At 36.6% G+C, this 22,089-nt stretch overlaps 2 protein-coding genes across 2 annotated transcripts in view; one reads left to right on the forward strand and one right to left on the reverse strand.

The window, feature by feature from the left end:
• Positions 1-20,298, forward strand: part of LOC136032248 (putative uncharacterized protein DDB_G0271606) — a 39,748-nt gene extending 19,450 nt beyond the window's left edge. The window contains exons 2-4 of the mRNA XM_065712479.1: positions 6,977-7,081; positions 15,924-16,583; positions 19,689-20,298. Coding sequence (XP_065568551.1) covers positions 6,977-7,081; positions 15,924-16,583; positions 19,689-20,120 — 1,197 coding nt within the window. The 3' untranslated portion in view covers positions 20,121-20,298. The remainder of the gene's footprint in view (positions 1-6,976; positions 7,082-15,923; positions 16,584-19,688) is intronic.
• Positions 20,299-21,664: 1,366 nt separating this feature from the next.
• The window catches only part of LOC136032247 (mediator of RNA polymerase II transcription subunit 24-like), a gene marked incomplete in the record, with an annotated part of 80,037 nt that continues 79,612 nt past the window's right edge, over positions 21,665-22,089 (reverse strand). Inside the window, 1 exon segment of the mRNA XM_065712478.1 lies at positions 21,665-21,935. Coding sequence (XP_065568550.1) covers positions 21,735-21,935 — 201 coding nt within the window.

The raw sequence follows: 22,089 nt of genomic DNA on the forward strand, positions 1-22,089 counted from the left end.
CATATATGTAATAAAAGTATGAGAATACAAAAGTTCTTTACGTAAGCTAATTTATAAGTTACGTAAATCTTTTACTAATAAAAATATTCGTAAAAAATTAAAAATTCTAGTTGCCTTTTTAATTAACCAAAAAATCGGAGGGCAACTAGGCTTCCTCCCCCGCTCTTTTTTTCTCAAAATTATGAGAAAGCCATTTAGCCAAAAAAAAAAAAATGCAAATTTTGTTTTAATTATTCCTCTACGGAGAGCCAAAATCAAAACATGCATTTATTAAAAAACGTTCAGAAATTAAATAAAAAAAACAAGTTTTTTTAACTGAAAGTAAGGAGCGACATTAAAACTTAAAACGACCAGAAATTACTTCGTATATGAAAGAGGCTGCTTCCTCATCAACGCCCCGCTCTTTACGCTAAAGTTTTTTACTGTTTTAAAAAGAAGAATTGAGAGAAAGAGTCAAACTTTAGCGTAAAGAGCGGGGCGTTGATGAGGAAGCAGCCTCTTTCATATACGAAGTAATTTCTGGTCGTTTTAAGTTTTAATGTCGCTCCTTACTTTCAGTTAAAAAAAACTTGTTTTTTTTTATTTAATTTGGAAAAGGTGAGGCACGGCACCATAAGCCTCGCCAGGAACTTTCTCAGGAGGGGGGCGGGGTGGGATCTATGAGTTCTACCACGATGTTTGTTTTCAGCGATTTAAAATGGTAACATTTCTCTTTTCCTATTTATATACAATATTATGTATTTGGAAAAGGTGAGGCACGGCACCATAAACCTCGCCAGGAACCTTCTCAGGAGGAGGGGGGCGGCATCTATGAGTTCTACCACGATGTTTGTTTTCAGAGATTTAAAATGGTAAAATTTCTCTTTTCTCATTTATATACAATATTACATATTTGGAAAAGGTGAGGCACGGCACCATAAGTCTCGCCAGGAACTTTCTCAGGAGGAGGGGGGGATCTATGAGTTCTACCACGATGTTTGTTTTCATTGATTTAAAATGGTAACATTTCTCTTTTCCTATTTATATACAATATTATGTATTTGGAAAAGGTGAGGCACGGCACCATAAGCCTCGCCAGGAACTTTCTCAGGAAGGGTGGGGGGTGGGGAGGGATCTATGAGTTCTACCACGATGTTTGTTTTCAGCGATTTAAAATGGTAGCATTTCCCTTTTCCTGTTTATATACTATATTATGTATTTAAACATTTGAACTTGATGTATTTAAACGTCAGAGAGCCCTATTATAGAGGTTTCGATGGCTTCAGCCATATAGAAGATCAAAAGGTCACACATAATTTGCATCCATATGAATTTCCAATAATACCCACCTCCGTCCACCCAAACTTCAGTAATAAATCATTATATTAAAAACTTCTTAGACAAAACGTCTGTTTATTGATAATTTTGACTAAATAATTCAGATTTTTTCTACCAATGGATTTACGATTATTGATCTACATGAGAGATTCCCAGACTTTTTTCACATAGACTATTTTCAAAAGTTTACAGGTCTCGATGGACCCCTGCAGCTAAGTTTCTGTCATTCCCAGAACTCAACAAAAATGTACAGATTAAATATAACCATGGGAATTTTTGATGCTGTAGAATTCCAACCCAAAATTAAGAGTTTTCGAAAAAAAGTGATAATTTATTAGTTAATGAATTAATTCACCGTGCCCTGGGTGGATGTCAAAAAAGTAAAGTTGGCCATTAAAAAAAAAAAAAAAAAAAAAAAAAAAAAAAAAAAAAAAAAAAAAAAAAAAAAAAAAAAAATCCTTCCACCTTTACCTTTTCGACATTTACTCATAGCAGAAGAAATTTCAGTCCAGGCAATTATTTGGTATTTCTGCCTGTAGTTAAAATATTTTAAAACATTTTTCTAAAGTTCTTCAGCTCCTCATTAGTGCTAAGATCATCTTGTAGTATTACAATGCTCACTTCCGTTTCATCAAATAGAATTATGATCCATGGTGGTATTTCCATCGTCAGAATATCTTCAAATATGATTTTCAAGTCATCATGCAGGGCAATTAAATGTTGAACGTATGTCTGAATATTCTCACCTGTGACAAGTTTGAAAACCGAGAGTATTCGAGTCGACTACTACTTTGTTTGATAAATTTCGAAAGCTAAAACTACACCCTTTTTTTCTTAATTGAGGCTGCCCCCTTGCCATTGCAAATTCTACCATTAAACTTTTTGAACAAATATGTCAGATAGGCGATGTCTGCTTTTAAATTGAGCAGGTTTTCTTTTAAATCTGGAAATTTACTTTCCAGAAACTCTAAAACTGATTCAAAAATTAAATAAATTTTTTTTAACGGACATTTTTCGACAATCAGCGTACTTCAGTATGTAAGGGCGATCGCATGAAGCCTAAACGTTTTACATGGTGTAATTGTGTAAATAAACACGTATTTAAGACATTGGTTCTTATTTTGTAGGCTGCATTGTTCCCGATTTGAAAAGATTGGTGATATCTATCACTCAATCGGCATTAGCTGTTTTTGGTCGATGACACAGTGAATTACGGTCACCGCTTTTGCGAGTAACAATCTCTGAACTTCATAAAATGTTATCAGGCCACATTGACACGTGAAGTCAATCCAACATTTTAGCTCTTCACTAACAAAAGTGGATAGATATCCGTGGACCCTGTTTACAAATTGTGAACTCATATTTTTGTTCACACCAAGGTAAACTCTTATAGAGTCCTGGACCGGGGCCACTTTGTGAATCGGTGATCTATATAGTTTAAAAGCAAAAAATAGAGGTTTATGGGGCTGATAACCCACATTATATTTTGATTAGGCATGATTTGAAAAACGATCATAAATTAAGGACTAAAAACAAATTAAAACAAAACACAAAACAAGTTGTTTCAGCAGAAAGGAGCAAGATCAAAACCTAAAACAAACTTAAATTATTCTGTACATGGGCTTTCCTCTCCTTAATCCCACACTCTTTGTACGGAAGATGGACTTTTAATCGCAATTCTTTAAGGACGGCTGCTGAAATAAAAGGGTGTTGAATTGGAATGAGGAGCCCTTTTAAAGCACACAAATTTTAGGGGTTGAAGGGGGGAGTCAGACTCATGAACGAGTAATTCCTTTTTTGCTTTAAGTTTTAATGTTACTCATCGCTTTATGTTTAAAACAAGAGCCAAAAGCTCATATGGCACTTGTGACGAGGTTGGACGAGCCAAGAGCCAAGAGCTTCTTCCCACCAAGTTTCATTACGATTTCACAACTCTAAGCGTCTTTCAAGATCTCCGGTTTTCCCCTCCAGCTCCCCCCCCCCATTGTCACCAGATCCGGTCGCGATATACCTCATTTTTTCTAATTTTTCCGAATTAACGGTCGTTCCAATCCCCCCAGATGGTTGAATCAGGGAAATGACTATTTCTACTTTAATCTGGTCGGGTCCCTAATACACTTGTCAACCTTCATCGTCCTAGCTTATCTGGAAGTGCCCGAACTATCAAAACTCAGACCGACAGACAGACCGAGAGAAATTTAAATTGCGATCTAGGATTCTAGGATTTGTGCTTGTTGTTCCTACCATGTTTCATCCCGAGCCCTCCACTCTAAGTGTTTTCAGAGATTTCCGTTTCCACCCTACGACCCCTCCCCAATCTCACCGTATCCAGTTGGGATTTAAAGTGAAAGCTCTGAGACACGAAGTCCTTCTAAATAACAAATTTCATTAAGATCCGATCACCCCTTTATAAGTTAAAAATACTTCTTTTTTTCTAACTTTTATTAACCCCCCAACCTCCCAAAAGAGAGTGGATCCGCTGCGGTTATGTCGATAACATATCTAGGACTTGTACTTATTCTTCCCACCAAGTTTGATTCCGATCTCTACACGCAAAGCGTTTTCCAAGATATCCGCCCCCCCAACTCCCCTCAAGGTCACCAGATCCGGTAGGGATATAAAATAAAAGCTCTGAGACACAAGGCCCTTCTAAATATCAAACTTCATTAAGATCTGATCACCCGTTCGTAAGTTAAAATACTTCATTTTTTCCTAATTTTTCCAAATTACCCCCCACTCCCCCAAAGAGAGTAAATCTGGTCTAGTTATGTCAATCACGTACCTAGGACTTGTAATTATTCTTCCCACTAAGTATCAGGTTAAAAATATCTCATTTTTTTCTATTTTTTTTCGAATTACACCCCCCCCCCCAACTCCCCCAAACAGAGTAAATCCGGTCTGGTTATGTCAATCACGTATCTAGCAATTGTGCTTATTCTTCCGACCAAGTATCATCACGATCTCTCCATTCTAAGCGTTTCCCAAGATTTCCCGTTCCTCCTCCAACTCCCCCCAATGTCTCCAGATATAGTCAGGAATTAACATAAGAGCTCTGAGACACGAGATACTTCCAAGTATCAAATTTCATTAAGATCCAATCACCCGTTCGTAAGTTAAAAATACCTTATTTTTTCTATTTTTTTCCGAATTCCCCCCAATTCCTCCAAAGGATGAGTTGGTAACTCCTCCTAATTCGGAGTTACAGAATTATGTCCCCCACCTCCCCCAAAGACAGCGGATCTTATTCTTCCCACCAAGTCTCATCCCGACCTCTCCACTCTAAGCGTTTTCCAAGATTTCCGGTTCCTCCCTCCAACTCCCCCCAATGTCACCGGATCCGGTCTGGATTTGAAATAAGAGGTCTGAGTTACGAGTTCCTTCTAAATATTAAATTTCATTAAGGTCTGATCACTTGTTCGTAAGTTAAAAATACCTCATTCTTTTCTATTTTTCCGAATTACCCCCTCCCCCCAACTCCTCCAAAGAGAGCAGATCCATTCCGGTTATATCAACCACATATCTAGGACTTGTGCTTATTATCCCACCAAGTTTCATCCCGATCTCTCCACACTAAGCGTTTTCCAAGATTTCAGGTTTCCCCCTCCAACTCCCTCCAATGTCATCGGATCCAGTCGAGATTTAAATTAAGAGCTCTGAGACACATTATCCTTCTAAATATTAAATTTCATAAAGATCGGATCACCTGTTCGCTAGTTACTTTGTAAAAATACATCATTTTTTCTAATTTTTCCGAATTAACCGCCCCCCCCCCCAGATGGTCGAATCAGGTGAAAGACTATTTCCGATTTACTCTCTTATGGTCCCTGATACGCCTGCCAAATTTTGTCGTCCTAGCTTATCTGGAAGTGCCCAAACTAGCAAAACCAGGACAGACAGACCGACAAAAACTGCGATCGCTATATGTCACTTGGTAAATACTAAGTGCCGTAAGATCTTGTTTCTTTTATATGTAATAGTCAATAGGCCCAGTAATCCTTTAATAAAAACAGTGATAGAAATCGTAAATTACTGCGAAAGTGCTGGTTGTGATTTCGTTTGATTTTGTCTTAAGCTTTGTGATTATGACTTTATTTACCTCTAATTATCGATTTTAGTAAAAATCAAACACCAATTGGTAAATATTCTTACTATATTTTGATTCCAGACTTCCATATTGCAAGATTCGCCTTTTAATCAACAAACTTAGAATACACGGATTCAAGCTGTTGTGTAAGTGCAAAGACATCATGAAATTTGTGGTTCACTTCATGTACTTTCTTTTACTTACTTACTTAGGAGTTCCCATGCCCGCTGGTGCATAAGAGAACAACGGTACCTCTCCAAGATGACCTCTTCAGTACTACAAACCAAAGATCTCTCAGGGTGGGTCTAACCAGTTTATCATCCCCCCTCACCGCTCAGGCGTCAATTTCTATCGGCTCCGCATCCTAATGCAGGGATAGTCCCAATATTACATATCACGAGGGAGGTGACCATCACCAATCTGCACCGCAATAACTTTATTGGAATATTGTATTAAAATTTTATGAAACTGTGACTAATTGCACAATCACTTCAAATTCACTTCATCGCCACTCACTTCATCACATTCACTTCACATTCACTTCATCATCACATTCACTTCATCACATTCACTTCATCACTTCATCGCCAATTAAAATTAAAAAGTTCACAAATTCTTTGAAGCAACTGTGGTTGAAAATGGGAGCTATTTATGATACATATAGGCTACATATTTTGTTTTAATAATAATAATAATTTATTTATCATCCACTTTACAAAAACAGAGGTTAAGTGGAGTAAAATACAAAAGAAAAACAGCAAAAGTAATACAAGAAACAAATTTAATCACATACAGAAAAAAGACGGATAAGGCGATGAAAACATCCTAGCCTATAAATCGCTTCAATAGCTAGATTGGCAGATAATTTTTCGAATTTTTGTTACGGGGGACCCATTTCACAATGCTTTTCCTTGTATTTGTAACTAATTACTTAAAGAAAACCCTTAAATACTAGTTTTGGTGTAAGCCAAGCAGAATTTGCGAATTGTAATGATTACACTTGATCATTACGAAAAATTCTCGACGTAACCCGTGAACAATCATACATCAACATCTTAATATGAATGAAATTGTGTACGAGGGAAGATACTTAGCTTCAAGGACCACAGATTGCCGACTAAGACCATTTAATTATGCAGACTAAAATCTTGCTTGATTCTGATTCAACAAGGAGTGGCTTCTCCACGTTTATAGCAAAATGTATCTTTTATGTCTCTCTTTTGAAATTCGATATTTGTGCAACAGTTTTTCCAGTCTAGAGTAGAAAAGGCGAATTGGTAAACATAGTTTTTCTGTGCTAGGGTATGTTTTTTTTGAATATCTTGGCTACATCTACTGTAACTTTCAACAATGTCCAAGTAATCAGGACTCACTGGGTCAAAAAAAGAAAAAGAAAAAAGAGCAAGAATATAGCGTCTGATGTATTTGTAACTTTCGGTTTTGTGTTTTCTATTTTGGTATTTCGATTTTTAGCTTAAAAAACGCGCTTTGGTAAGAAGCGTCACTTAGCGTTTTAGTAATCATGATAATAAAACTTCTTATTTGCGGTAAGCTAACTGACTATTTTTCTTCCAGATACTATTATGGATTGCACTTTACTTGGAAGAGTGTCTTTGCCAACAGTTCTCTGTTCGACAGCCTCAAACAATCCAAAGGTTTGCTCCTGCACAAAACGGACAAGTAAAGAATTTACGATTTGATATAAGCGAGCACTTACTTGTACTTAGTTTAGTACAGACATCTCATATTGAAGTATTTTAGTTCATGATTTCTTTTATCATAAACAGAGCTTAAACAATGTATATGATTCTTCAGATGTTGATCTAAGCGGTTGTCTCTTGACCACTACAATTTGGCAAATTTTCCGAATCTTCGTACAATTTTCTTTTATACTGTCTGGTAGTTTAGTGTTGGTTTTAGTGCTTTTATTAAAGCAATTAATTCGGCTGACAGTAATAAACAGAATTTGAACTACCTTGTTAGTCAAATACTTAAGTTAGTTTATTAATGAAATACTAAACTATATATATATATATATATATATATATGAAAAACAACTTTTTTCATCTAAATCATCTGGCCTTTCCATGAATTATTGATTGTGGTTTGATACTGGTAAGTCAGACGAAATATTGATATCAAACATTTGCACGTAAGAAAAAAAGTTGGAAATGAAATTCGAAAAGTTATAAGGTGGAAATGCCAGGTGAAGTTGCTAACAAGCTCAAGGTATGGCAGGCTGAGGTAATAATTGACAATTTCAGTTCAAAGAAACTAAAACTTGATTTGACATCTAGATTGGACTACCACCTCGATCTATGGCTCCGACAACCAGTAACAAGTGCAATAGTGCTTTTCAAAGGTGACCCTTACTCCCAGAAGTGATTTTATTGTTACTTAAAACGAGATCCCGGTCAGTACACCTTTAGAAGAAACCAAAATCGAGCTCTTTTAACAAAGGCATCCTTCCACCTTGAAAATCATTGCCCTATCTAGTGTTTTGATACACCATCTATTTCACAGGAATTGTGGCTGAGAATCGAGAATTGCTGTTGGTCATTCATCAGGTCACACATATATATGTATCTGTGCTTCAAGGAATTGCAGATTTCCCCGAGCAATTTTCCTCACGTTGACGGTGTCATAGCCAAAAATATTAATTTGACCTTGTTACAATCTAAAGCTACAACAATAAATGCGACCGCTATCAGAGTTTCTTCGAGACAGCTTCAAAAGGTTCTGTAGACCCAAAGTTTTCATGTCTTCAAAGGGGATTCGTCACAACGACTGTCAATTCTAATATAATAAACTTGAATATTTAGAAATGTTGTAGGACTGTTTTAAGCTTTTAACGTAAGGGCTTAACCCTACTCCAAACAGAGAACTTTCAGAGCGGCTCTGTCTCCTGAACCTCCCCAAGGTCTGTGCCGAAAGGCTCAAGCACGTTATGAGGGCCTCACTTGATGAAAGTGCTTCTTTCCGATGCGGAATTATATCCTCCCAAAGATTGCTCCTTTGAAAAATCAAAGTGCCTTTTGGGGGATTCATTTGCTGAAGCGTTTTTTTTTTCTTTTTTTTTTTAAATATAAATTTCATCTCCCCTGCACTCGGTGACATAATGTTCTTTTCACTTAAATTTACTTTAGCTTTAATGTCGTCTACACTAAATTCATATCTTTATTTATTTATTTTTTCAATTTGGGGAGCCAAACATAGCTTTCAAAAAGCGAGAACAGGAGCAGTGTAAAATTGAAGCGCAGGGCAATATGTATTGACATACAACACTCTGTCGAGTATTGTTTTATAATTTTTTTTTTATTTTATTTAATATGTCGACTACTAATTTAATTTTTATTCCCAAATTATTCTTGTGTTCAGCATATTTTCGAAGGTCAATTGCAGCACTGCCACTTTTTTAACAAACAGGAGCCAACGGTTTCTTGCTATTCATCATAACCGCTGCAAACCCTTACACACTTATCACATCTTGCTCATTTCCTGAAATAAAATTTCCATCATCAAAGAATGATTTAGAAAAAAAAAATTCTCGGATACCTGAACTTCGCGCACTCTCTCTTCTGATCAGGTGCTTCTTACCAATGCAGGATGTATCTCCACAGCTTTCTAACGCAAAGACTGCTTTGGCAGTCTCTAAATGGAAGCTGGAGTCATAATAAACACAATACAGGTGACTCAGTAAAGCACGATATTTTTCTCTTTTACAATTTTATTTGTTGACTATTATTTTTCCCAGGAGTCATCGAAAGGAACTGCTGGTAGTAAAAAATTGGGAAAGGACTCATTTCATCCCAAATTGCGAGTTACAGTGGACCTTTTAAAGGCCAAAATTGATCAATAGTTAACCCATCGTCCTTTCCACGCCATTGTACCCCTGGTCACCACCACCGTCGGGGCACTTGGACTGGTGCTTCCTCCAACTCCATGACCCATAAATTTGCAAATATATGGACCGGGTACCTTTTTTAAAATCACGATCACCCGGAAATATTTTAGCCAATGGTGCATGCACTCTGCCTTTGGTTGATTGTACGTAGGCTCCATATCCGGCATCCTTCGGTTAACAGTAAGTACGGTCCGTTCTTAAAACCTTTGATAGCTGTGTACGGAATCCGTCTCCGGCACCCTTTGATCACCCATGATTACTCTCTGTCCTGGATCACCTTTGGTACACTTAAGGTTAGAGAATATACGTATATACATGGATGATGGTATTATGGCCTAATGCCATCCATATCCTGCTTATCATGGACATTATTGAGGGAACGTCCTTAACCTCAAATATATCCAGTTTACATGCCCTGAACAGATAATTAAGATGTATTTCGCAAACAGTGAAGGATGACTACCTTCCGGTATACTATAGCATTGGTAAACTCTAGGAAGAGAATTTAAGAGAGACTTTCCAGGAACAGTTGAATACTAAACTGGAGAGGTGAAAACCTGACAATGTAGAATATGGATGGAATAATTTTAGGAAAATAGATTTTTTTTAGAAAAGTCCCTGATGGTGTCTTAGGGAAGAAAGCTAGAAGTGCAGGTAAGAATATTTGCGAAAATGCTTTATTTTTAATAGAAAGGAGGAGGGGCTTGTGTAAGAATCATTTGAATGATAGATCATATGAAATTACGAGGAATGCAAAGAAAGTGGGGAGAGCATTAAAATATGAATTAAGGAGATAAAAAGTGGAGGCCATGGATAAAATTACCGAAGATCTGGAAAATGCAGCCAGACGGTATAATAGTAAAATATTGTAGTGGCATCTAAATAAATTGAGAGGGTTTAGTCAATCTGGACTTGTCCCAGTTTAAGAAAAGAACAAATCCACAATTAGCGATAAGGAAAGAGAGAAATAGGTAAAACATTTTGAGAATGTGCTAAAACTTGATAAAGTTACACGAAAAGATATAGAAACGAATGAAAAAGCTTGCGAAACTTTATATTTGAAGGAGAATTTATTTTGCAAGGGAGAATTAGTGACAGTACTAAAAGAATTGGAAAATAATAAGGTACCAGGTACTAACAGTGTGGTAGATGGGTTTTTTAAATATGGTGGTTGTGAGATTATAGATAAGTTGTTGAAGATTATGAATATGATTTTTGAAAAAAGGGAAGTACTTAGCTATTTTAGGAAAACTCGTACTATATCCCTCCATAAGAAAGATGACATTCTTTTCCGACTCATTTCCAGACAGATCAGTACTATGACCCATTTGAAGGCGATAGGAGACCAAAACATGATTCAAAGATTTAAGACCGACCATGTCCACAGGAGTTGCAGGGAAGTGGGTGATTGAGACTTGTTAATATTGTATGAGCTTTATAAGATGCACAAAACAGTTCGGAACTTATTTTTTTCTTTCTTTTATGAATTGAGCAATATTTTAACTTTGAGAAGCATTCAATTTACAAATCCAACTAGAACAAGTATCATATATTGCTTTTGTAAATTTAAAAAAAGGGGTTTTCGGAGTTGAGCTTTGCCTCACTTCAATTTTTTTACGTTTCTTTTTTACATTGCAGTTACGTTTCTTTCTTGTTCACTTTCTTGAACTTTTGGTTACTAACTCTATTGTGTATTGGATTAAAGTATTTCCTGGATTACCCAGGAGCAGCCACATTGTGCGTCAGGTTTTTTTCTTGATTTTAATTTTTAGTTTTATCTTTTAGCTGTTTTAGTAATTGTAAGTCCACATTCTTATTGTATTATAGTATTCTTTTCAATTATAAAGGTGAAATGTTGACAGTGCAGTTTCTTTTGTGATTTCAATTGGCCTCACATCCTTTCTCTTGGTTTTATTGTCCTTTTTCTTTTTTTTATGGCTGCTCAGTTTGGCTTCGATTGGTTTTTAAAATTGCTAAGACAATTTCTGAATAATTAACAATATGAAAACGAAATGCAGGAATTTTAAAAGCAATGTCTGCAAAATTTTAAGGCTAGGCTTTGGTACAACCATTTTTTGGTTGTTGGTTACTCAACCGTTGCTGGGTACTTTTGGTAACTGTTGGGTCCTCAACCGTTACATAAATGTCACTTAATAACAAATATTGTAACATTAACATGATATCTTATACATTTTATTTAAATTTGTTATACAGGCTAAGATTCATACAGTGACCGAAATAAGTCTTGTAATTATTGTATTAAATTCAATCTCTCATGTAAAACGATTGAAACAGCCAACGGTTTCACAGTTAAAACATATTGTTCGTTTACGTTTGCCACAAACTTAGACTGATTTCACTGATTAGACTGATGAAACTAAGCCATGCTTTTTGCAAGAACGACGCAGCGTCGAAACCCCACCCTTGCAATTACATTTAAATACTGAGAAAAAAGGAAGAGGGTACCGGTAATCTATCCGAATACACAGGTTGTAATCCTCCTTGCCATCCAATCAAGCCAACTCCAAAGAATCAAGTTGAAGCTCAACATTTTCCCACGCTTGTACTTGGAAGTGCACTCGAAGTGAATGATACTTGCAAACATTAGTTGTTATTGGGAGCGTTTTGCCACTACATACTTCCCAGAACCAATTTCAGGATTTTACTGTAGCGAACTTGGTCAAGAATTGGTTTATTTTCAGCAGCCTTAAACATGATAAGCATGGCCTTCTCTAGCTTTATTAATTTTGCCTTTTTTAGAAGCTGAATTCAGTTATAGTCGGGCGATATCCTGGAAGTTTTTCTTCTTTTCGTGTGGTTCAATGGTATATATTTTCCTATAGCATAAATTCGAGTAGTTGAATCGCATTCAAGAAAGGAATACAGGAAAATAATTATGTCGCAAAGGGTGTCACTTAATTTCAAATGGCTACCAATATGTCCCACATCGACTTCCAGTTTTTCGGAACTTCGAATCGGAATGGAAAAATATTGTTTATAGTCTCACTTCGCGTGGTACAACAAAAGGACCAGTATATCCGTATTTTCTCCTATTAAGACAGTGAGTTGGCACTCTGCCGAATCGACCGTAGTCATCACAATTAGTAGTTCAGCATCGGCTGGCGACTGGTACATTGAACTGTGTCTTATTTAGACGTATTTGGTGCAGATAAACGCATATGTGACATATCTCTCCCCGGAAAACGATAGAACCCCGCCACCTAGCACATACTGAGGTTTATCCAAGCTTTTCAGGATTTTTATAGCTTTGTAGACTTCCAAATTTGCACCAGATTGCAATAGAAAGCACAGGTTTGCTCGCCAAATAAGTTGCAGCTTTCTTACCGATGGTGAACCTTCACAGCGAGTACTTCTTGAAGAGGAGGTTTAAAGGCCTGTGTCGATTAGGTTGCATAATACTTTTGTCTAAGGCAGGTATTTCCAGTTAAAAAAATATCTGCCCATGAGAAAATGGTCCAAGAGCCTATGGCAGGTTGCCTGGTGTCTTTCTTGAGTAATGCATTTTATGTTGCCATTCAAGAACTGAGCAGCCGCACTAATAACGTTCACTTTCTTCTGGTTTTCGTCAGTGTTATTTGGCCGTGCATCAAAGAGCTGAAATAGAGCATGAGTCATGGGCCTTAATGCAACAGCACTAGCCTCAACGTCAGTCTCTGCAATCACTACTCCATCACTGAGCTTATACTTGATAAGCTTCTTCGTATAAACTTCGCCATACACAGGCTCTTTTGAGTCACCGAGAAACTCAGTCGTTGTGTTGACCAAATCACAAACTGTTAACTGTTCGTAATCATTCGCTTCAAAGAACATTTTGTCAGATGCTTCTGATTCAAAGTTGCTGTAACATGTTTTATGATATACAACGTCTGCTGCATGCAGTATAGATTCGCTACTAGAATTCGAACCTGAAGTTTCTTAGAATAGTGATGGTATTTGACAAAGAGCCGCTACTGTCTCACCAAACTCCGTTGTATGAGCGCGAAATCTGTTTCCTGTTGATGTTTTTGAAAACCACTCATCCGGAAAAAAAAAATAAGCAATCGCTTCCGAAGTTCAATTGTTGCGCAAGGAGACTAGAACTCCTAATTGAGAATTCATTTTGCTTGGCTGAGAATCGAAAATGCTGGTCAACGCTTTTTGCATTTGTGTAAGAGCTTTGGTATGACTTGGGGTAACAATCCCCCACAGCAGCCGTCACATAAGTTCATTTTTGCTTTTAATTTGATTATGCATCTCGCTCCTACTTGAGTTATAACCAATTTTGCCCTCAACCTAAAAAACTTAATTTTTTGGAAGAGTTGGAGCGAAACATTCTTCAGATTTGGAATCAGCACATTCTTTTATTCGGTTAGTGAAAGAATCATTTATATAGCAATTTGTTTGAGGCCGATCCACAGTTTTATTAGACTATTAGTGTTTTTGTTTTTAAAAAATAAATCGCCATTTCATCACTATGCACTACCAAAAACAGTGTTTTGATATATCTTAACAGAAATCTACTGCACAGAAACCCCTCGTGAACAACTGGATATATTTAGTTCTGATGATTCATTCCCTAAATGATCATAATGCAAATGAGGTACAACATGTCTATATGTATGCCGTCGAAGTGAGGAGGGGTCTTAGTCCCCACCACCATCCCTACACTTACAAACTACATTAATTATTTGTATCGTAATTTCAACAAGGTATAATATTCTCGCCTTTCTACTAGAATGTATGTTTATATAGATTCCCTTCATGGAACGGACTAATACCAGTTTGTCAACCCTGTCATAGACGACCCTCCGAACATGCGCTTTTTTTGTGATCACGTTTCTCAAATACAACAAGTTGAAGACTAATGAAAACAATTTCAAAACTCGTGAACAAGATTTGGTACTACGTTGCCAAAGACCTTCAAAGAGGAGGAAGCTATTTGCACTTCCGTCTTTTGGGCTGGTTGCAAACAACAAAATTTTGCATGATTGATTCACTTAACCATAAATGGAGATTCAATGACCGTTAATTGATGTTTTTATAATATATGGCGGAACAATATTCAAATTATTTACTAATTACCAAAGACTTCAAGGCAGGAACGATTGCGATGTTAAAACTAATGCCTATACTTCATAAAAAAAACAATGACTAATTTGATCAGCCATGTTTACAGCGTTTACAGCAAGACTCGTTTACAATGCTAGACGAATATTTGAACGAGTGTTGTCAAAGAATCCATTCTTCGGATTCTTTTAAAGTTACTACGACTCTTTCTATTTTTATCAATGTCTGGTATTTCATCCATGGCCCCAATTCGAAGGTAGGACAAAGGGAGAACATTTGACCCTCTAGCTTCGGAAAAACACGTTTTTTTTTGTATCTTCATTGAAAAATACCCTTTTTTTGGTATTTTCACTGAGCGATGTCGAAAAATTTACTCAACTTAGATTTAAAAAAAATATATTTTATCCCCCAACCATTTTCGTCAATCAGTTCCCGGTGCTCTATCCTCACTTACACCGCATTTTTATATACCTCAGTTTTTTAGTTTTTTTAAGCGACCCTTTTAACAAAGAAAAATTCTAGCCCCTTCTATGGAAAAGTAAGCCTTTTACGGCAAATTTATATATTTTGGAGTTCTTCTCAGTTCTTTTTTTTCTTTTCACTGATAGCCGCAATTGATGTAAACTTAAATACATCCCAAAACCACACTGGCTATACATGACGTATGAAACAAATAGAAGAAAGGATATAATAAATGAAAATTTGGTTTGATTTTTCATTTATTATATCCTTTCTTCTCTTTGTTCATACGTGAAATAAACTTTATCATAACTTTGAATAGAACTTTGTAAAAGCAAAATTTAATTAAATCTTTAACCAAGAAAAGTATGCACTTCAATAGATATACGACTTCCAACATAGCGGAGACACGGTAAGGAAGAAGACGATACAAGAACAACTAAATTTTTCCTGGCTAATTTAACCTAGCTCAAAATTAAGTATTTGCCATCGTTTTACTTGCCACCTAGTAGCGTTAAACTGTAATCGTTCATAACTATTTTTTACTGGGAGTGTAATTTAGTCAGCTCAGCCCTGGGCGGCCGTAAAATGGCTGTTCAGTACACTTTTCCTCTCCTAATGTAATTTGAAGCTTTCCCCTCATCAGCTTCAACGATATCCCATTCATTTTTACTTTATGGGACCCTACGGGCACAAGTAATTCACAGTAAGGGGGATATATCTATTACTCTAATTTTAAAATATAGAAGCTATGTAAAAAATTATGACTTTTTTTTTTGGGGGGGGGAGGGTAAACATTTATCGAATTTACCTGCTACACACACCCAGTTCCCAGTTTTTCTAACTAAAAGTATTTTGCTTTCTTTGTAAAAGAAAGCTTTTAAAAGTTAATATATTTTCTTATTATCAGCTTGTCGATTGTAGGACTGTTGATTAAATGTACTTCTAAAAAGAAAACTATTAAGCATTTTAAATTAATGAGACCTCCATTAATATATTGCTGTTATATGGACGAACGATCTGCTTTGACTCACTAAAGCAAGGAAAAGCTTCAGATTGAAAATACTTCAACTGTTCTTTTCATAATTTCAGATTCCTGTCCAACGTTTCGCAGGAGCTCAGCCAAGACAGTTCATTCAAGCTCCACAACAATTCCTTCAGGGTCGCCCTAGACAATTCGTTCAAGCTGCTCAGCGTCCTGCTCAATTTGTGCAACAAGCCCCCCAGCAGCAGTTTTTACCTCAATCATTCCAAAGACCAGTAGCTCCGCAAGGAAGGCAATTACAGCTACAACCGACCCAATTTCAGCCCCGACAATTTTCTTCACAGCCACAGCAGGCTCAACCTGGACAGATTGTCCAGCAAAGGCCAGTTGTTCAACAGCCTTCAGTGCAACAGCAGGCCCAACTATTTAACAATCAACAGCTCCTGCAACAGCAGCCTCAACAGCTTTTTCAGCGACAACAAATAGTTCAACAACCTCAGCAAGTTGTACAACCCCGACAAATAATTCGCCAACCTCAACCACCTCAGCAAGTTTTTCGGACCCAGCAGATAATTAGACAACCTCAACCTCCTCAGCAAGTTTTCCAGCCCCAGCAAATAATTCGACAGCCCCAACAAGTAGTACAACAGGCACCGCAATTTCAAAGCGCAAGACAACCGTTGTCATTAAATCAAGCCGCTCCCATAGATCAAACCCTACCAAGACAAGCTATACCCCAACCCATTCCACAAGCTTCAACAGTTCAGGTAAGATTAAAAGGCTACACAGTACTTAACCCGGACATAAAATTAATAAAGCCTTAATTTGATTTAGCTAAATTGGTTCTTCTACAGCGTCAAACCTTCACATTAAATTTGAATTGGGAGTCACAAGCTTACGTTGAAAAAAAAAGAAAAACATATTCCAGACTTTCGGGAAATAATTCTGAAATGATACTATTGAAATTCAGAATTAATTTTTCGTTTTTCTTCGTGAAATTGTCAGTTTGATTCAATGTTCTGAAATTTATTGTAAATTTCTTATTTAGAACTACATGCACATGTAAAACTTGGCCTTAGAACTAATTTAAACACACCCAGGGGCAACCTGATTCATAAGTATGCGAAGGCTTTTCTTTCAGAATCTAGTATTTCAAGAAGTAAGAGTAATTGCCCTATTTGTGGATTGTGCAGGGTCAATTCCCGAATAAACCTAAGAGCGGCGGAGGAGGGGTCTTAGGTTCTTTTCCCTACTATATCTATCATACCAGGTTATCAGGTTTCAGCAGAACCTGGCGGAAATTAAGAGAGCTAATTTCAATATTGTATCTTTTTTGGGCCTGGATCTGATTTTAGAGGTTGCCTATATTCTTGCCAGAATAACATCTATCACATGGTTTAAGCAAGTTTCCTAATAATGCGTTTTAGGGATCTAGGCCCGGCTCGACCTCTTTGAGGGGCAAATGAAAGGGAAAGGCTCAAATTCTTGTCATTCAGTACATCTAACCGAAGATTACGTCAAAACACAACCAAATATGTTGGGAAGTAATCCAACCTCCAAATTAGGAAGAGGATCCTTATATTCTTGTCAACACATCTAACATATAAGGTTCTGAGACCTCAATGCAATATGATGGAAAATAAGTGCTACAGTATTTTGTCATTTTAAGGCCCTTAGAGGATCCTGTCTCTTTTAGAAATGGAGGGGGGTATACATTTTTGTAATCAGGACGTATAATCTAATGTGTTATCAGATTTCAACAAAACATGGCAGATAAACGAGAAGTAATTCAAAAATTGCACCTTTTTGGGGTCCATACCCAATCTAACCTCTGTAGGGGAGGAGGAGGAAAGGGCTATTTTCTAGCCATTAGGAAATCAACAAGAAGATATTGTAGGGACGCAATGGACTTACTGAGAAGGAGAGCTAGTATCCTAAGCCTTTCAGGGACCCAAGCTTATCCAACCTCAGCGGGGAGATGAGGATACAAAATTCAAGTCATTAGGATATCTCCCGAAAAATAATGTAATCTTAATCAAATTAGTTTGAGATCATAGCTAGTGTCTTAATTATGCATTTTCGGATTATGGAAAGTATTTTAACTCACGTAAGAGACTGAGGAAAGAAGGGGGATCTCTAAATCATTTTCATCGGTAGATCTACTAGGAAGGGGAGTCGAATCCACAACAAACATCACAGGAAGTAAGGGACGGACTCACAGTTGCACTTTTTCCTGGTCTGCATATCACCTGGCCCTTGTTGGAGGATAGTAGTTTCAAAACATCTTCAACAGCGTAATTGCTAGGCAGGCTGGCGAAGTTCCATCATACCTAGCCAGAACTATAGTTGCAATTTCGGGTGCTTATTCTTGACCCTATTTAAGTGACGAAAGGGCAGCACTCTTGTCATTCGTGTAAATCAAAAGGGCCTATTTTATCCGAATTAATCGTGATAGGGATTAACATCTAAGGTACTAGCTACACCTTTATGGGGTTAATATTATGACCTAATAACATCTAGACTATTTGCTGCTGGAGGAATCTTTCATATAGCCTTTTAGGTCTTGTTTCATTTTTCTTTCTTTCTTTCTTTGGTTTAGGCTTATCTCCACATCCACAAACCAATCGTTCCTTAAATTGTCCGGGAGCATAGAAAATAATCAATATCTTTAGTTTGTCCTTTCAGTAGGATTGTTCAGAAAATAGAATTTGTAAAAGATGACAAAACAATTTAAGAGATCAAAAGCTTAATAATATTTTTAGAAGGCATTCTCAGTAGCTATTTATAACCAATGCACCTCAAAAAGATCGACAGTGGAGTAAAACACTAAGAAAAAAACTTGCAACAGCAAAAATCACAAAAAAAACTCTAATAAAATATAAGGATCAAACAAGGATAAGGCGACAATCGAATTTGCATAACATGAATTTAGAATTTGCGAAACATGACAGATCACTTAAGACATCAAAAACTAAATAATTTCTTTAAAGGCAATTTACATTGCTCTATATTAAAAGACGCACGGGCCTAATGAAAATATGTAGCAAACACCAAAAGATCCTGGTAATTTTCCTATAAATATAACAATATCTACTTATGACCAAGACGCATCAAAAAGATAGACAGTGGAGTAAAACGCTAAGAAAAAAAAACCCTCAAAACAGCAAAAATAGAAAAATCAATACTGAAATATAGGGGTCAAACCATGACAAGGCGACAATCGCCGATTCACCGTTGCCGATATCCTATTGCGTAAATAACTATGTCTATACTAAATCAGTTCATGATTGGCAGGTGAAATTTTTCCACTATTTTCCGATTCCGACGTAAAAAAGAGGAAGACCAATAAGAAATTTACAACATCAGAAATTAAACGATTGAATATCTGATTTATTTTTTTCTTTAAAACTGGGTAAAGGCCAAAAAGATAAAAAGCTGAATTATCAGAAGAGGTAGAGCAAAGCTTACCGAGGGCAACACGCTTATACATACCCCTATTGGGTACAATTTTAGAGTAACAGTCTGAATTTTTAGCTTATATGTGAAATAACCTTATCGATTTGTATGATGTACATTAAGTCAAAACCCACAGGGTATCTACTTTAGTTTTTTCAAATTTCATCTACATTTTAATTAAAGATGTAATCAGTTTAGCTTCTGGTCCATACTAGGCTTTGAATCATTAAAAAACACTTTCCCAGGTGTCCCTAGTCGTTACATCACTCTCTACAGCTACTTATGGACGGTTCAATTCAAAATACTCCACACAGTGGCACTTCTTTAATTAATTTCTTCAATTAAGCCTTTTGTTTGAAAGGTCAAATTTTTGCAGTAAGTTTCAAGATAGATACTGTTGTCAATTTATTTTCTAGGCATCTGCAGTACAAGCAGCTCCGCAAGCCGTCTTGCAACAAAATGCCATTACAGGGAATACTCAACAGGTTTCTCAGCAGCTAGTTGCCGGTCCTACACAATCTGTGGCTGCACCACCAGCAACACCACAGCAAACGATTAATGTGGCCCAGCCACAAACGATACAGACAGCACAACCAGCTCCTCCACCTCCAGTACCAGCTCAGCTGCAGCAGGAGCCGATACTCCAACAGCAAACTCTTCCTCAAGCCCCACCACCTTTAGTTACTCCCGCACCGGTTAACGCAGCTACAACGAGGCAGCCACTGCGAAGAGTACCTATATTCCCACTCCGAGGAAATGGACTAGACGAACCACAATCTGGCATATTACCTTTACAAAGTGAAACAAACGATCCCAATTTAATATTCCCTAAATTCCCACCATTCTAAAAGTTATGAACAATATCATATTTGTATTTTCTACCGCTTAAGTAATCTAGTGATCGTATTTAATAATCTGGCAAAGTCTTTGTTGAAAAGCAATTACCTCATCGAGTTTTCCCGAATCAAACTTCATGAAATCAATATTATTGTGTTATTTTTATACAAATAAAGAACTTTATTATTATGTTTTATTTTGACAACAGTAGTAACGTGCTTCTAAAATCTGGGAAAGTTCTATATCCAAAGTTCATGGAAAAACAACACACTATATTTCCCATTTAATTTCTTACATCAAGCAACATATGTAAGGATATCCAAATAACAAATGGCGTTTTTGGAATTTTTATAACATTACAAGAAAGCAAGAATAGGGCTCTAAACGTTTATCATGTGAACACTTTTTTCAGGATTTGACGGAGAAAATTTGCCAAGATTAAAGTATGTAGCTTAATAAACAGGTGTAAGTTTGGTTTAAAAATATGAAATTAATTCAAATCGAGTAAAAAACACCCAGCAACTGAAACGTCGACTCAACGCCCTATGCGCCAGCAATGGCTCTGGAGGATCTTTATTCTTTCCTTTTTTTTATCTGAATACTGAGGTGCTGAGAGTATAGGATTAAGCATCTGCAAATGTTCCCGAAGAAAAGAAGAGGAGGGACTCTTGGAGCACAGTAACTGGTTTTCGAAAGGTCTCAAATGCAGCATTTACTTTTGAGATAGACGATATATTAACTTTAGAACATGCTAATATGCTTGAATTTTGCTTTTGGAGCACTCCAGTATTCACTATTCACTCGCGAGTGAATGTTCCCGCGGAAAAGGAAGATTTCTTGGAGCACAATAGCTTGTTTTTAGGAGGTCTCAAATGCACTCTTTAGTTTTGGCAAAAAGTTATATCAACTTTAGCTTGAACTAATATGCTTGAATTTAGCTCTTGGAGCACTTCAGTATTCACTATTTACCCCGCGGGTGAATGATCTAAAGGGAAATGGAGGGCACTTGGAATACAGTAACTGGTTTTTGAGAGGTCTCAAATGCACCCTTTAGTTTCCGCACAAAGTTACATTAATTTTAGGACATACTAATATGCTTGCATTTAGCTGTTGGAAAAATTCAGCACTTACTATTCATCCGTGGGTGAATGTCCCCACAGGAAAGGAAGGGCTCTTGGAGCAAAGTAGCTGGTTTTTGGATTCACTCAAATGCATCCTTTATTTTTGAGTACGACGACATTTTGGTTTCAGAGCAAGCTAACCTGCTTGAACTTACTTCCCTTTCTTTTATTTTTCTTTTTGGGTACTCATAGAAGAGTCAAAATCTTAGCAACGAGCAAAAAAGAAAAGAAAAAAAGAACAAAAATAAAGGAAAAACCAAAAATTTTTAAGTATACAAAGTACTAAACTCGCCAAAAATACACTGCTATCTGGTCGAGGCATCGACTTATGTTTTACCAGAAGTTAGGAATTATGTTTCTCAACTATGTTAATCGCCCTTGGAGAATTTAGTAATGAATATAATACCCATACAGAATGAAAAATTAAGCCCAAATTAATCATTAACAAACAAAGGATAATATTTATTATGAAATTTACAAAAATTTTATTTTAAAATACAATCGTCAGTCAACTTTCTGAGGAACACTTACTTCAAAGTTTTGTGCAGCTTCTTCTGAGACTGAGAATTTTAAAGAGGCTGCAGTTTTCTGCCGACAGAGAGTCAGGCAAGCTCTTTCTCTTCCTTCAGGAGAATGAGAATCATAAAGCCGAACAATTCTACTTGCGGGTATCATATGAGGTAAAATAAGTACCAGTGAATCAACCTGAAAGAATAACATTACGATATTTAATATTCCCTCGTTTTTCGATTATAAAATAATATGTTGAGGTTTGCGGTTGATTGCAACCAAAAAAATGACACAGGGAAATAATACTATACTCAAGTCTCCTTGTTATGCAGAAAGGACAGAATGAGAG

This window comes from Artemia franciscana, chromosome 10 (genome assembly GCF_032884065.1).
Source record: "Artemia franciscana chromosome 10, ASM3288406v1, whole genome shotgun sequence".
NCBI classification, from domain to species: domain Eukaryota; kingdom Metazoa; phylum Arthropoda; class Branchiopoda; order Anostraca; family Artemiidae; genus Artemia; species Artemia franciscana.